Raw genomic sequence first — 16,354 nt, 5'->3', positions numbered from 1 at the left:
CTATCAAAATGAGTGACAAATCCAGATTTCATCTATCCAGATGAAATCAGTTCTTCATCAACCTGATAATAATAGTATTGTCTCAGTGACAGAGCACACAAAAACAATGGATTTTTATTCACTGAACTCCATTAATATTAGACATAGCAAGCAGCATTTGGAAATTAGAACTCTTGATTTTTACCACAAAAGATGGATACATTTAGAAATAGGAAATGGGAATGAAAAACAGAGCTATATACATGCTTTAAAAATAACTGGTATGATCATAGCAATACAGAGGGAAAAAAAACCTTAAAGGGCCTCAGTGGAATTCATCAAAAACCAAAACCTAAACACTTGTCATCAAGGGGTTTTTTTGTCATATAAAATAATTACATCTGTAAATGTTAGTAGAATACAGCCTGAAAAAGATATCTTATTTATTAAAACAATTCTAGACAAAGCTCTCATAAGCGTACTGAATTATATTAGCAGTCAAATAATTGCATTACTCCAAAAAAATGCACAAAAGTTAGATCAAGGAAAGAAATAGCTTAGAGATCTAACGTCCTTGTCCTGTTTACTTCTGATGTGCTTTTATGAACATTTAATTAATAAGCACAACACATATGTCTCAAAAAAAAAAAAAAATTGTCAGTATCTTATAGATGCCTCAGTTACATTCTTGCATCCATAATTAGGTGCTAGGCAGCTGGCAGCAAAAAGCAGGCCACTAATTTAAATGTCAGCCTATGGATTTAGAAATCTAAAAGTCTGGCTAGCACGTTATGTTTAGGGGAGATTCCTCCCCAGGGCTGATGTCTTTCAGGTTTATTCCCAGAAAATAAAAGATTTTTTTTTTTTTTTGTCATTGAACCAACATAATATGAGCAACATATTATTTATTATCTCCTTGCCTATTATCTGTTTTTTTCATTCTGGTTTTTTTTTTCTTTTTTTAAGAAAATAAACATTTCTCCAACAGGTTGATGGCAGATTAAAGTGTGTCAACATGCAGAATTACCAGTATTGGGCAAAGCATGTGTGAGCAAATACCCACTACATAAGAAAAATCTGAATTTAGACTGCAAACATGATAAATTTCTGATGAGAAGACTTGCCTTTCATAGGATTTAATTGCTTGTTCCAGCTTCTTTTTATAGGCATCAAGATTCACCACCTGAGGATTAATTAGTGTGATCCGCTTCTTGTCGTTGCTAACATGTGCCAACGGTAATATCTATTATACAATAAAAGACAAAGACTTCATTTATCATACAACTTTTACTCTACCAGAATAACTGAATGCCCATGAGTCCATGTCCAAGGATCAGAGCAGCCAGAAGGTACACTGGAAGGCTGCAGAAAGATCTGAGCACCCCAAAGAAGTGTCAGAATTAAGACATAGTTTCCAGCCTGTTAATAAAATCTTCTGAAATGATACAATCCCTTTATGCAGAAGTTGCAAATTAAGATTCCTAACTAGTAGTTAATTCTAACTAAATCAGTACTGTCAAGCAACTCATTTTAGTAATGGAAGGGTAGGTCAGAAGGGAGACAAGCATGTCTAGATCATAACCATATTCCAGATTGTATTGCCTTAAAACAACACTCTTATACTTATTAGCATCTAATTCTAGCATACAGGTGTGATAGTTACTTACTTAAGTGTATTTAATACTTTTATTCTGAAGGAACATGTTTTCTAAGGAATTAGAATACTAAAGAGAGAGAGACATTTTTCACCATCATCACACTGATCACCAAAGAGTGAACAAGGTAGATATTGCTCACTGAACCTTATCTTAATTATCCACAAGAAGGTTTAGAAGCCTAACTAGGTTGGTCAAAATCAGGAACTTCAATACCTTTCAAATCTTGTAATACAGCATCTACACAAGTCAACTTCATTATAAAATAGAAAGTCATACACTTAAAATTAGATCTTCAAAGGCAGAGAAAAGGGTAGAAAAAGATGATAGGAGGAAAGGTACCTTCCCATTTCTCAGTCCAAAGTCCCACCATCCTTCAACTCTTAAATTACTCAGCAGTTTCTACAAGAAAAGCTATTTTATTATCAATGTCCTGATAATGATTATAAACAGAAAAAAATCCAAGAAAGAAATGGAGAAGATGGAGAGTGTTACTCTCCCCAAAACTGTCTTCAACACAAATGGTTGAGTGGGAAGCCTTGCCAAGTGCCTGTCTGAGATCAGGATATAGATGACAAAAAGATGGATGAGGTTCAATTTAAATAAAACTAAAACCCCTGTTGGGGGAAGAAGGCAAACAATCAGAAAATAAAACAATAAAAAAACTTCTTTAATTGAGAACATTTTTCAGTGATGTTTTATTTGTGTTTGAATCATCACAGCCTAGCTGGATTCCCGATCACTGCTCTATGACCATTTTTTCCAGAGCAGCAGTCTGACTTCATATTCCCCTCTTTTTCTGAGGACGTCTTTACTCTGATTAATAAATCTGTGTCATGTCAGCACCAGACCACATCAAAGCTCCTAATATTAAATTAATCTTAAGATCACTTAGAAGCTAAAGTTAATGGGAACATGTCAGTGAAGTATCTTGCCTGAGACAGATGAGGTAAATCTCTGCCCAGAACTGTGAGCCATGAAATCTAGCTGTCATTTCCAGGTGAAGTTTGAAATCTTAAAGGCAAGGAACTGAGAGTACCCTCTTCCAGCTCCATACTGCCATGGTTGTTGTCTGCTATGTTACTCAAACCAAGTTAATAAAACTTCAGCAGGGCTTCACCATGTAGAAGCCCTCTCCTACTTTCCATTACAAATTCCCAGAGTAACGCCAAGTACAAACAGCATCATTTGCAAAATGAATATTTAATACAGTTTATAAAACACTTTGAATAGGATATGAGGGGCAGACAAACATAAACACATTATTACAGTATTGAATAATGAAACCAGAATGGAATATGTTCTTAGCAAATAGTAAACTTGAAATATTATGCATACTTTGAGAGCAATGAAAACTGCTCATGAAGTCAAGTGAAATTTGACAGATTCAACTGAAAGAAACCACAGGGAAGCTTTTTTAGTGCCAAAATGTTTTGTCATTTTCTAAATTAAATACTTAAACTTTCATATCAAAAGAATTCACTTGCTTCAAAATGGTTTTTATTTCAAAACCAGATTTTCAAATTTTTAAAGACAAAACCAAAGCACAATAACCCTAGGAAGAAATCTTTCTTATTTTAGACCAAAGAAAGATGAGGGTTTTGGCTGAATCTGAACTTGATTCTTTTGAGCAAAGCATTCAGTCAAAACTCCATGACTTGCAAAGCTGTACTTAAGATACCACAGTCTGCAACAGATACTCACATGATTCTATAGGGAAGGTTTGCTCCAGAACTACCATAGTGTAATTTAGACAAGCCCCCAAGCCATTTTTTTTCTGGATATGAATCTGATGGGTAGTTTAATGAATTAACCTCTTTGAAATAACTCAGGGGAAACTGATAGGTCACACAGAGCTGAAAACAACAGGTCAGCCTCTTGTTAATGAACAGTTGTCATAGAAACCTTTTGCTGCATCTCCAAGGTGAGAAAACTGCTCATAGTTACTTCACCATCACTGCTAGCAAAGGCCAAAAATAAATATTATACTATCCCCAGAAAAGCAAACAAGGATGTCTACATTCCACACCAAGAAAACAGATCTCGGAAGGAAGAAAGCAAAAATGTCTGTACATTTATTATCTTCAATGAAGTATTCTGAAGTAGTGGAATAATCAAGATTCTTAATCAATTTGTTAATGTCTCCTATTGAAGCTCTATGTCTAGTCTCAGAACCTATTTTCTGCTTTTCCTTGATACGCTGGCATGAAGCTTGAGGGAATGGGTTCCATAGCTCACAAATTCTACTGATTCCATCTCATGTGCAGCCCCCAACTTTCTTTTTCCTTTCTATAATCTGCTTCAGAGCCAGAAAAATCCATGCCTCTACACATAGAACAATAATTCTCCACTGCCTGGGAAACTGAGTGTCTCTATGCAACTAACGGGGATTAGCAGGTATGAAAAAGTGGTAAAAATGATATATTATCTTGTGTTTATATCCCTGAACCTAAAGAAAGCCCAGGGATCACTGTTCAGATTCTGTACAGCAGCTGTTCATTCTAAGAACACTTAACAAAATTCAGCCGTGAACTAGACTACCGTAAGCTCCCATGAACTGCCATTAAAAATTACCTGTACATAGCACTTGCTGAATCATAGTTTTGACTATTTTCAAAGATCATTGTTTTACAGAGTACTGCTTTTGCAAATAGCAGTTCAAATGCAGCTCAGGATTGTCTGAAAAGGATTCAAAGGGGTCTTCATTTAGAAACATGGAAGAAAGAGCTCTACAAGTAGGCATATTTGGAAGAAGATGGGAAAAGAAGTGACTGCTCAGAAATTAGATGTAAGAGTTATGTGAAAATCACAGTGTGTTTTGTTTGATATTTCACTTACAGTAGATAGTTTTATAGCTTTGTAATCATTGAACGTCTGATTTTTTTGAAAAATGGCTATTTTACATCTGAAATGTTAAAATATACATTTTTTAATGCTTTTGATACAAAAAGCCATCTTTTGATTGCATATAAAAAAAATCTCACACTTCAAAAAAATCCTTAAACATCTTGGTTTTGACTTGGTTTTACTAAAACAGAGCATCTGGGTTTGCTTCCACAATCTTCATGCTATAGCAAAAATTCCCATTCCTAAATTTAAAAAACAAACATGAAAACTTTAAAATGTACAAATGTGTACATTTGTTATAAATATTTTACTTAGCTCTATATCACACCCTATTACAGAATGCTTGCTCACCCCTTATTTAAACAGGTGCTGTTTAGCTTTTTCTTTGAATATTGTTTAAAGAAACAGTCTTTATTAATTAAAACAAGCTGCAACATATTTGTAGGACTTTCATAGGATGCATCACACAAGAAGAATTAAAGCAACTTGCCACAAAATGGATTTCCTTTAAGTGGAATGGCAATTAGAGCTTCATGGTACACAATTCATTGTGATCTTTGCACAATCTAACAATTATCTACACCTATCAGAATTAAATTTTAATTCCTGAATTCCAATACCTTAAAAAGGTCTTAGCCAACACATGTAAACCTTGAGAATGCACAAATCCACAAACTGTGCACATGCACAGTTTTCCAAATGACTTTATGGACCTAAAATACATACTCCAGTGAATTAATATGTATCAGCAGAGACTGTGGTGCTCAAGAAATTGCTGAACACCCAATGGCTGCACACTGCCATCAACTGGTAACCATGAAAGAAAAATATATAGCTCTAAAACTTAAGGGTCAAGTCTGCAAGAAATACTATTAACTATCAGTTTTACCTTCTTATTGATTCATGAATGAACATTCAGATATGCATTATACATTTAGTGCACATCAACCATCTACAATGAATACTAGAGAATGTAATTATGACATTTATGGAAATGAATTAAAAAATCCTTTTGAAAACAGTACCATGTTTTTATGTTTCCTTTGAAACAGCGTAAGTGTTTTACCTCATCAAATGCTTTAGAAACTACATGCTTGTCCAGAACTGGGATGTATTTGATACCATGAGGGACAGTTGTAGGAGCTAAGGCATCCATGATGGTGAGTCGCCTGGCAACCAAGCCATGGGTCTTTAACCAAAGAGCTGAAGACATATCTAGAGAACTAGAAAAAAGAGACTATAAGATGGAGCACAAGGTAGAAATACATTTGAGAAGTTTGAAATGACTGAAGAAAAATACAAAATATGGGTTTTGTGATGTATCTATATATGCACACACATACCTTTTAGATGTCCTTTTCACAGCTTTCTGCATTTTCAGATCTAAGATAAAACATTTGCATTTCATTATCTCTCAGTTTTTGTGCAAACAGAAGTATACATAAATAAGCTGACATGGAATAGCATCATTTTTTTATTTGAGCCTACTAGCAGTGTCACAAAGACTACACAATAATGTCTGTTTCAGTTGCTAAATTAATCAATGAGAATTATGTTTCCTATGTTTCTTGGTGCTTGATCAATAGTGAGAGTGCCTCATGAGCCCTAATTAATCAATGAAGAAATTTATAAAACAGGTGGGGAATAATTTAATTTAAAAAAAAAAAACCAACAACCTTGTATGTTTTTATTTCTTATAACCCAAAATGAAAGATTAACCAGTTTATTCCCCAGTTCAAGATGTAATACCAAGTAGTATCGCTAATGAGATGGTCAGGAGTGGCCAATTTAAGGTATGGCACTATGAAAATCTGTATAAAAAGTATACAAAGAACTAAAAATAAGATGCTGAAATGTAAAAAAGTCAAACATCTTTAAGTATCATATGTGAGGTTTTAGAACATCTTAGAGGACCTATCATTAAGTTCAGAGTTGCATGAATTACTGAGAGAAATGAAAATCATCTGGATGTATATCCAAGTATTGAAAATACTTTTGTCTCTACATAGGTGTCTGTCCCAGAGAGCATGCTTTTTGCAGGTCTAAGCATATAAATAAAATGCAACCTCCTTGTACATTGGTACCACAGAATTAGAACCACCACTTTCAGCTTTAACCTCAACATTGAACATAACTACAAATTACTGTACCACAAAAACAATCTATTACTGTATAACAAGATCTATTAATTCTGTTGATAAGAAGCAATGGTGATACCCCTTCAACAGTCTAAGGCATAGCTGTATCACAGCTGTTGCATACTGTGGGCATAACTAAGCTGTTGTAAACCGAATAGTTTGGGCATTGGCAGGAGTCTGGCCGCAGCTGTAAGGCCCTTGTTACAATACGCTCCTGTGTGTCCAGCTCTCTGCATCTCTCCTGCGTTCCAGTCCTTTGTGCTGCAGGTCTGCACAGTTTTGCCTCAAACAAGGCACCGTTGGTTACAAATACAGCAGGAGAAAAGTTACCATCTTCCCCACCCACATCTTCCTGTTCTGTCAACTTGCCTTTGAAAATGGTTGTACATTTCACGCTCTTTTTGACAGAAAAACTCTTTTTTTCAGGAGATGTTCCTTCCTCTGGGCTTTCTTCCCTAGATTTCACACTATGGCTCAGGATTCGCAGCAGACTCGTCCTTGTTTGCTCTGTAGGTGTTGGAAGGGGAAGAAATGAAGACCTAACTTACTGCTCAAATACATGCCTGGGATTTTTGAGTTCCTCTTTGGTATCCAGTCCCAATTTTTAACGGACTGCCTACACAAGACCTCAAAGACAGAATTACTTCAGCACTAATTTGTACTTTGTACTTTCCCAAAGATGAAGCTTTCTCTCACATCAGCTGGGTAAACTTGGTTTCAGACTGCATAAAAAGGATACTTCATAGAGAAAGAGTGTTACAGGTGTAGTAAGGAGAAATATTAGTGTAAGTAATGCTGTAAGTAGTGAAACATAGATCAACTCTTCTTTCTTGCCAATGATATACTTATTTAGAATAAAAAGAGATAAGGGTTTAATATCTACTGCTAAAAAACTGTTTACAGAGCTTTCAAAACATTCCATCAAAATGTTTAATTCGTCATTGTGGGGCCTGTGATGAAGCTTAAATGAGCAGACAATAGTTTGTCTGTTTGGGTCAAGTGATCAAGAGAGCTGAAAATTAAAAATGAAGAGAAGTTAGAATTTCAGAAAGATGATTATTTAAATCATCAAAAGCTTCATTTGTTCCTACGATGAGGGGTGCTTTTTGCTATTTTTAACAGAATCTTTTCAAGTTAGTGAATAAATTCTGCTAACAATGACAGTTCATGTCAGTCTTACCTGCATATAATGCTTTCTTCCTTCGGGCTGGACTGTCAGCCGTGGTTTGCCAGATTTGCTGATGTGGTATCAGTCCTGGCTCTTCTGAAGCACAGTGTGGCCTACTGATAAGAGTAGTACTCAATTCTTCAACATGTTTAGTTACAGAAGACACACTGTGTGTACGCTTGTCATTCCTGCTTGTAAGTGACAAAAAGAAGAAACAAGCAAGAAATTACTTCAAACCTATAACACTGGTTTAAAAAACACTAAGCTGAAGTTTTGTGGTAATTTAAATACTCATTTCATATGCTTCTAACAGTGCAAAATATTTTTTCTATTATCCTAGTCTGCATTTCAAAGGGGAGTTCAAAGGAGGCTAAAATATTCTTAGTTTTTTAAACTATTTCAAAGTTGTTTCTTAGTCTGTTTAAAAGATGTTCATTACTTTTAAGGCAACACCCTCATATATTTTTAATGAGGTCAGAATGTTCTGTAATAGCCACTTTGAATCCTGGGAGAAAGAGTAAACCTACCATCAGCAATGAAAATAACTGACACACACACACACATATATATATGCACATATATATATACACACAAATGTATATACACCTATGTCCCAGCATTAATAAAAAACAAAATATGAAAATTCTGAAATAAACACTTATATACATTTTTATACTGGACATCCTACACGCCCTTTTACACATATGAAATCATTCCACAGCACTCTCCACTTTTATTGCACTTTATCTGTAATACCTTTATTTTAACTTACTGGTTTTAATAGATTTCTGTCTTAAAAATCTGATTTTTTTTAATGTACTTTTTTCCTTATGTACTATTACTGCACAGATAAGTAAGGCACTGGGCAAGCTATTTTTTAATTAAGGCTGTGCTCCTGTAGAGATTACAGGTAACTTGATGTTTGAAGCTAGGTCTGTGTTTGTTCCCCAAACAGAAGCTCAGTAGAATCGGACATGCAGAAAACTTTTCCACAGTGGCTCAGGAGTCTGCCTTCAGTATGCTGTGGAAGGACCTCTTTTTGAACAGTCATTCTTGGCACTGTGAGATTTTCAACATGTTTTTCAACTGATGCTGAATATGAAACTATTTTTAATTAAGAGATTACTTACTTTTTGATAAAAAGCAAGGATAAATAGGGCATGAATATGCAACCACACATTGTAAAATCAAAAAATGTGAAAAGAAGTAAGCTAAATTTCATTCATGGTGTTTGCCATCTTTTAAAAAAATACATTTGTATGTAATTTATGTTTCAATCAGCATATCCGAATGAGTGGCAATTTAGTCATGAAGTACCAAGCCAGCTCTACCTATAGGACAATAATTTCCATGAATTCTCTAGGTCAGAGGGAGCAACTCTACTGTGTGCTGGAGACAGAAAAATATTTCCATCTCTATGCTTTAATTATTCCTAATAATTTGAGACTATTGAGATATTTGACATCACTTTATTTCAGGTATCACAACATTAGTTTTTTCTTTTCCATTACTGTAACTGTTTAAAAAAAACAACCAAACAACCACCTTTCTTTTTAAAAGAGGAGAATGTCAGAGATTAAAAATGCAAGACAATGAAAAAGGAGAAATGTAACATATAGCTCCTATCCCTTATTAACATAATAGCTGTATGAGGACATCATACTTATTCTCTGGATCATTTTCTCCATTATAACAATCCATCATGAGACACTCAGCATGAAAGGTCTTCATTTTCTCCAGGTCTCTTTCTCCTTGTTCAATCTCTTTTTTCAAAAGACGTATGTCTTCATTCTAACATAAAGAAAATCAAATGTTTTATTACAATTACTGCTAAACATGTTTTATTTCTGAACTGAAACTATGCAAGCTCTGATAATAATTTTGAATAATGACTCAGTAAGGACTGCTGCAAAATTTTGCATACTTTTTCAGGTAGTCTCTTGTGGTTGGCAATAGAGCCTTTCAAATTACTCTTCGGTTTTAGAAAAAGGACAAGCATTCCCTAACAAGCCAGTTACCCCTTGAGATATGAACAGCCATATTTCTGAATAATGCAATGAGGTCAGTAGCTCCCCTCATTCTAAGCAAGCAAGTAAATAAATAAAATACAACATATGTATATTACAACTGTTGTCCTGTCATTCTACAGATCACAGCTGTATCACATACTGTCCCTGATAAATGGGAAGAAAAAGCCATACTCTTCAAGTAAACATTGGAACTGACTGGGAATCATTTGGACTACAGGAGGAAACAGGAAGGAAATTCCAACGATGATCCCTTTACAACTCCCACTGGGCCAGAAGTCTGGAAATGAACAACACAGTCTAACCGTCATCTTTCCAACATGCGTAGTGTCACACAGTCCATATCAGCGGAATCACCAAAAATGCCCAGTACACTCTCTGATATCTTTCAAGAGTTGGAGTATTTTCACATCTTCCTCCTAATCAGTGTATGCAAAGTTCTAACTTTCCTGCTACTGTCTTGTTCCTGGTTGTTCTCATTGTTCCACTACCACCATTTCTAAAATTTGTGGAACTAATTAACTGAGTGTTAACTTTAATTAAAAACAAGAATATGCTTTAAATGGGTGTTTTTGTTAGTCCATTGAGGAATTTCCTATTGGGGATTGTTAGATAGAGCTGCTTAGTCACACTTGACAGATCACTGCTAATGTAGTCATTTTACTCATTATAGATCTCTCCCCAGTGGCTATTGTAGAGGGAACTTTTAGCAAAATTCATAGAATCATTCATTCATCATCATTCAAATTCAGCTGTGCATTCTCTTATTTATTAACAAGATACAAACCATGTTTCATTTTAAACAGCAACTTATTTCTGAGACAGCAGAGATCACATCTGTTTCTTCCAGAGCTGAATTTGGCTTATATGTTTTTTTGGTTTTGGTTTTCGGGTTAGTTTGGGGGGGGTGTTGTTTGTTTTTTGGTTTGGTTTTTTTTTTGCAACAGTAGTACTAGAAATGCACTTTGCGTGACATTTGGGCTTTTTTTGTTGTGGTCTAATAAAATTTCATAAGCAAAAAATGTCACACTCATTGCTTTCACATTACTTCAAATCTGACTAGGATTAATCCTCTTTTTTTAATAATCTATTGTAATATGAAATCACAATGTAAGTCATGTGGTTCCTCCAACAGCATGAAGAAACAAACATATTTATTTTCAGATACTTACAATGATAAACTCTGCAGCATCAGGATCAGTCAAATAAATGTTGTAATAATGAAATCGTCCCTCTGTTTCAGTAGATAGTTCATACAAAAATTTATTAGCTTCCATATCATCACAGTTGAAGGATACAGTATGGATGGGAATTTTACGATGAAGCTGGACTTGAGCCAAAATTGTTCGGGGGGGCTGAAAATCAATAAAAGTATATTGAACGTGGCATCTAGAAGTGTATTTATCAAACCATGGAGAACTGGTAAGAATTTGATCAGTCATACTGTTGTTTAGAAACAGATATGGATCAATTAAAAGCATACATTTTATATGGATTGCTATTTCATAATTATATAAAATGAGCTAATTTAAAACTGGATTTGAAAAACTGATAATGCCTTAAGGCATAGAACATTAAAATAAAATGTAAATTATAATATAATCAGTACTCTTTGTTTCTGAAGTCTTAAAGGAAATTACTAAAGTACAGGAAATTAAACTGCTACATTGGTATTTGGTAGCACTGGATGTATGTAACAATATTTTTGGACGTATGTAAATGTTGGTATTTTTATTAAGCTAAATTAGTTCAATAAAAAGTTGATTCAATACCACGAAACAAAATAGAGGGTGAGTAAATAGGAAAGCTAGTGTTCCTCCTCCAATAAAAAAAAAAAAATTAGGCAAGAAAGTAAAAGATCTACCATGTCTAAAAATGTTGAAGGATCTGGTAGCAAGAAATTATTGACTCAGTTCTCTAACTTCTTATAACACTCCAGTTGTTCAGAATACTGTCATAAATCTTGATAAATTTAGCAATATTCACAATATAATTGTTTGTTGCACTTTAATAGTTAAAAGCAATCATCTTGCTCATTTCCCCTTTTTCGTCTAAAAAAGTATAATATATATAATATAATCATAAAAGTCATTATTAACTAGGTAAAAAGAAATTAAGTATTCATTAATTTCTAACAATAAAAATATTAAAGTGAAGAATCTGAATAAGTGTACGTTAAGCCAAATTATTCTTTAATAAAATATTAATATATGGTCCTAGCTAGAAAAAGTGTGAAACAACGTAAATATTTTAATCAGTTGTAAATTAAGTTTTGGTGAGTCATAGCCAGTAACAATCAACTTGTCTTTAGAAAATATCAAAGATTAAAACTAAACTTGAAAACAACATTAAAAGACGTGAGTTGAAGTTTCTCATGTGCTAATTTAAAATCAGGTTTACATTTTGATATTCAAATCATTTTGAAGCATTTAAATCCACCCTTCCTTGTGGGGGACTTTCCTTTTATCAAGAAAACCAGAACAAAACCAAAAGCGGGCCTTTAGCATTTTTCTTCCTTACCAAGGTATAAAGAAATTATTTCTGTCAGTTTATGAAGCTTTCTGAATCCTAGATTTATTGAATATGGTTCAGTAATTAATTTCATGTGAACTTCAGCCCAACTATTTACCTAAGTAAAGTCAGGATTTTGCTGCATATCTGCCATTACAACCAAGCTAAATTTTCAAGGGCAAATAAAGTATTTTTAAAATGCCATTCTCAGCATACAGGCTAGTTTTCACCACACATTACAGCTTGAAAGTGGTTTTTTTTCCAGTTTTTATTTGGTGTTCTATAATGTGTTATAACATGAAATAGCATCATTTCAAGCCACAGTAACAACACATTCAAAAATAAAAGTATACTTTTGATTTTGTTATCCACTTAAAACTAGACTTAAAGCAACTCCAGACTGATGCTACTACAGAATTGCACCTACATAAGATCAAATTTGACTCAGTAGGATAAATATGGAATTATACAGGGACCTAATGGAACAACACTAGTGGTAACATTTTTATATAAAAATATAATGTAAATTAATAATTAGGCTCTTACTCCTCAGACATGGCATAGCCTTTGTGTAAGTTCTACAACAGAACGTAAGAAGGCACCTACTTATATATTTGACGTGTTCTTTGGGGAAAAATGTTGAACACAAACTTGGGGTTTTTTTTATTTTGCTGTCAATCATTTTCTTTTTAGTTTTTCAAGCCATCACACAAGATTGCAGGGTTTTAATATTTAAATCCAACCATATCATGGGACCATCGTTATTTTTTGATTTTTAATTCATGAGATATTTGTACTATGTTAGGGAGACATTGTATTTATCACAAATCCTAACCTTGATACAGCTATAATATTTAATCTATTACCAGATCCTTAAAACAACTCATGAGAAATGCCATGAATTATCATGCACCAAAGACTGGACTGTGAGTGGAGAGCTATAATTAAAACCCCTTCGCGAACAGCACTTTTCTCAGATAAAATTTTTCAATATTATGACAACATCCAAGAGACTCAGCTCTGCAGGTATGATATTCATCTCATACTTCAGCTTTCTGAGACCACACCACTGCATTTTCTGTTTTCTCATTTCAGAATTACCTGGTCAGGTCTGCCGTCAGTCAAGAGATAAATAGCCTGGGTGTCAGTATCAGCAAGAGCAATCTGGAGAGCTTTGAGTGTATTTGTGGAACTTCCAACCTAAGAAATAAAAAAGAAAAAGACAAAGAAACAGCTGTAAATACTAACAGTTCTTTGCCTCTGTTCTTAAATTCATAATGACAATTTACTGATTCAAGGGATATTACAGAACTGAAATGACTAATAAAATGGTGAAAATATTTATGTCAAATAGCTAGAAAAATGAAAGCAAGTGTCAAAGTAGCATAATTTGGTCCCAAATTGGTATTCAGTGCTTATGCAAACACACATAAGCAAAATGCTGGCAAAAAACCCATGAGCTGTAGAAGGAAAAGCAATCACTGAAAGACTATAAACAGATAGGAAAATGTAAGATAAAACATACATTCTATTATATTCTCCCACTGAATCCTGATTGCCAACTCATCACACTCTCTTGAAATATATATTTTACTTAACCAAATAATTCAAAAGCTCCACAAAAGAATCATTCGGAACCACAGAATGGTTTGGGTTGGAAGGGACCTTAAAGATCATCTAGTTCCAACCCTCCTGCCATGGGCAGGGACACCTTCCACCAGACCAGGTTGCTCAAAGCCCCATCCAATTGGCTTTGAACACTTCCAGGGATGGGGCATCCACAACTTCTCTGGACAAGAGTTGCACAAGTTTATTTCTCAAAAATGGGTAAAGGACTTCCCGGTTTTCCGAACAATGTTTTTTCCAGACTATCTCCCATCTACCCCTTAGACACATCAATGTAAACATCATTGAATTTTTAGCAAAAAACTTAGCTATAACAAAACATACACAGTAAAGTAATCCTGTGCCCCCTAAAATTTCATATTTGAGTAATACTAGCACTTTTCCTGGGGCCAAAGCAAAATCCCCGAAAAGATATGAGTCTGTTTTATGCCAGTATAACACCTGAGTACCACTCTGGAGGACAGTGAGGATTGTAGAGGTGTAAGTGAGAAGGGACTCAGGATCCAGATATAGAATGTATTACAGAAGATAAATATAAATCACTAACATCGACCCATACAGGCAAAAATATGTTAAGAGATAGCATTATTTCTTCAATCCTGTTAATTGTGTTAAAATTTCTTCTGGTCCTCCCCTCCAGCAAACAGTTCTATTAGAAAGGGCAAAGTAAGTAAATCAGGTGAGATGGAATAGAAAGTACACACTGAGAGTGACTCTGTATAGCTACGTAAGAGTATATGGGTCAGGCAACAAGATAGCTCAGATACTTTACAATCCTATCTTCTAATTCACAAACAATCCTTACCAGTACCCCACTCATAAGAAATAACTAGCCTGAGCCCTTTTCTTTGTGTTAAATATATCTAATATTCCTAATGTTTTAGTAAGCATTATAAAGTTTTAGGAACACATCACTCATTATTATGTGTAAATCAGTCATCCTGGCTCTTTTCAATAATGGTACATGGTTTTGGTCTGATTTGAAACAAAACAACTTCTTCCACTCTATCATGGGAACATACTGTGGATGCTGATGATGTGAGGGAAATAACTGTATCTTATGGTAAAAGCTGTTAATTTTATATTTCTCAGTTGCTACTGTTACAAATTAACACTGTTTTTATCAGTGTTTAAACAAAGTTGACATGCTTCAACTAAGTGGCATGATCACCCCCAAAATTTTAAATGTTACCACCTCCAAAGGATTTTTAAGGAACAGTTAGTTACTGTTTATAGCTCAGCTTCCTTATGCAACATCCTGGCACCAAAGTGTATAAAATGAGATCAAAGGATCTACTCTGATTAATATTCCACAGCAATCTTCTGTTCATTTCAGCTTCACTGTAAAGCCAGCTTTCTGATCTCAGACTTATGTCTGCACTGCTTTAAACAGACTAAAAGGTCAGCAGCGGATGTCATCCCCCCCAAAAAGTAAACTGTTCCTGTACTATTTCAGATATCTAGATCTGAACTTAGAAGGAAATTTATGATCTACTTCATGAATAATGATGAAAAAGGCCATTCCCATGCATATACAAGGTGGTATCAGATTATAGTAGTTCAAAGTATTGTAGAACTTGCACGATGATGTACCACTGTGGTGGTTTAACCCCAGCCAGCAACTAAGCACCACGCAGCCGCTCACTCACTCCCCCACCACCACCCAGTGGGATGGGGGAGAAAATCGGGAAAAAGAAGTAAAACTCGTGGGTTGAGATAACAACGGTTTAATGGAACAGAAAAGAAGAAACTAATAATGATAATGATAACACTAATAAAATGACAACAGTAGTAATAAAAGGATTGGAATGTACAAATGATGCGCAGGGCAATTGCTTACCACCCGCCGACCGACACCCAGCTCGTCCCCAAGCAGCGATTCCCCACCCCCACTCCCCCCAGTTTATATACTAGATGTGACTTCACATGGTATGGAATACCGTGTTGGCCACTTTGGGTCAGCTGCCCTGGCTGAGTTCTGTGCCAACTTCTTGTGCCCCTCTAGCTTTCTCGCTGGCTGGGCATGAGAAGCTGAAAAATCCTTGACTTTAGTCTAAACACTACTTAGCAACAACTGAAAACATCAGTGTTATCAACATTCTTCACATACTGAACTCAAAACATAGCACCGTACCAGCTACTAGGAAGACAGTTAACTCTATCCCAGCTGAAACCAGGACAACCACACATATGGCTTAAACAGAGTCAACTTTTCAAGTCTCAAGGAAGGCAGTGAAATTAAGTTTACTAACTTCAGTTATAAGTATTCACCAACTACTCACTGAGGGCACACTAATACTTTCTTTTCTCCATGTGCTTATCTGTTAGCATTTTCTGAGAATACCAAGTTATCTCACTTTGTAGTCTCAGAGGTATTATGTAGCTTCCCCAGTTCCCTCATCC

General features: G+C 34.9%; 1 protein-coding gene across 1 annotated transcript in view; it reads right to left on the bottom strand.

The window, feature by feature from the left end:
- The window catches only part of VWA3B (von Willebrand factor A domain containing 3B), an 84,704-nt gene that overhangs the window by 38,233 nt on the left and 30,117 nt on the right, over positions 1–16,354 (bottom strand). Inside the window, exons 13-20 of the mRNA XM_010575814.1 lie at positions 13,427–13,525; positions 10,987–11,169; positions 9,451–9,578; positions 7,800–7,975; positions 6,962–7,126; positions 5,825–5,864; positions 5,548–5,704; positions 1,104–1,222 (exon numbers count right to left, since the gene is read on the bottom strand). Coding sequence (XP_010574116.1) covers positions 1,104–1,222; positions 5,548–5,704; positions 5,825–5,864; positions 6,962–7,126; positions 7,800–7,975; positions 9,451–9,578; positions 10,987–11,169; positions 13,427–13,525 — 1,067 coding nt within the window. The remainder of the gene's footprint in view (positions 1–1,103; positions 1,223–5,547; positions 5,705–5,824; positions 5,865–6,961; positions 7,127–7,799; positions 7,976–9,450; positions 9,579–10,986; positions 11,170–13,426; positions 13,526–16,354) is intronic.

Source organism: Haliaeetus leucocephalus, unplaced genomic scaffold, assembly GCF_000737465.1.
Source record: "Haliaeetus leucocephalus isolate CR32 unplaced genomic scaffold, Haliaeetus_leucocephalus-4.0 Scaffold495, whole genome shotgun sequence".
Lineage (NCBI taxonomy): Eukaryota > Metazoa > Chordata > Aves > Accipitriformes > Accipitridae > Haliaeetus > Haliaeetus leucocephalus.
Note: the sequence above shows the minus strand (reverse complement) of the source record. Positions and strands in the feature narration are given on the sequence as shown.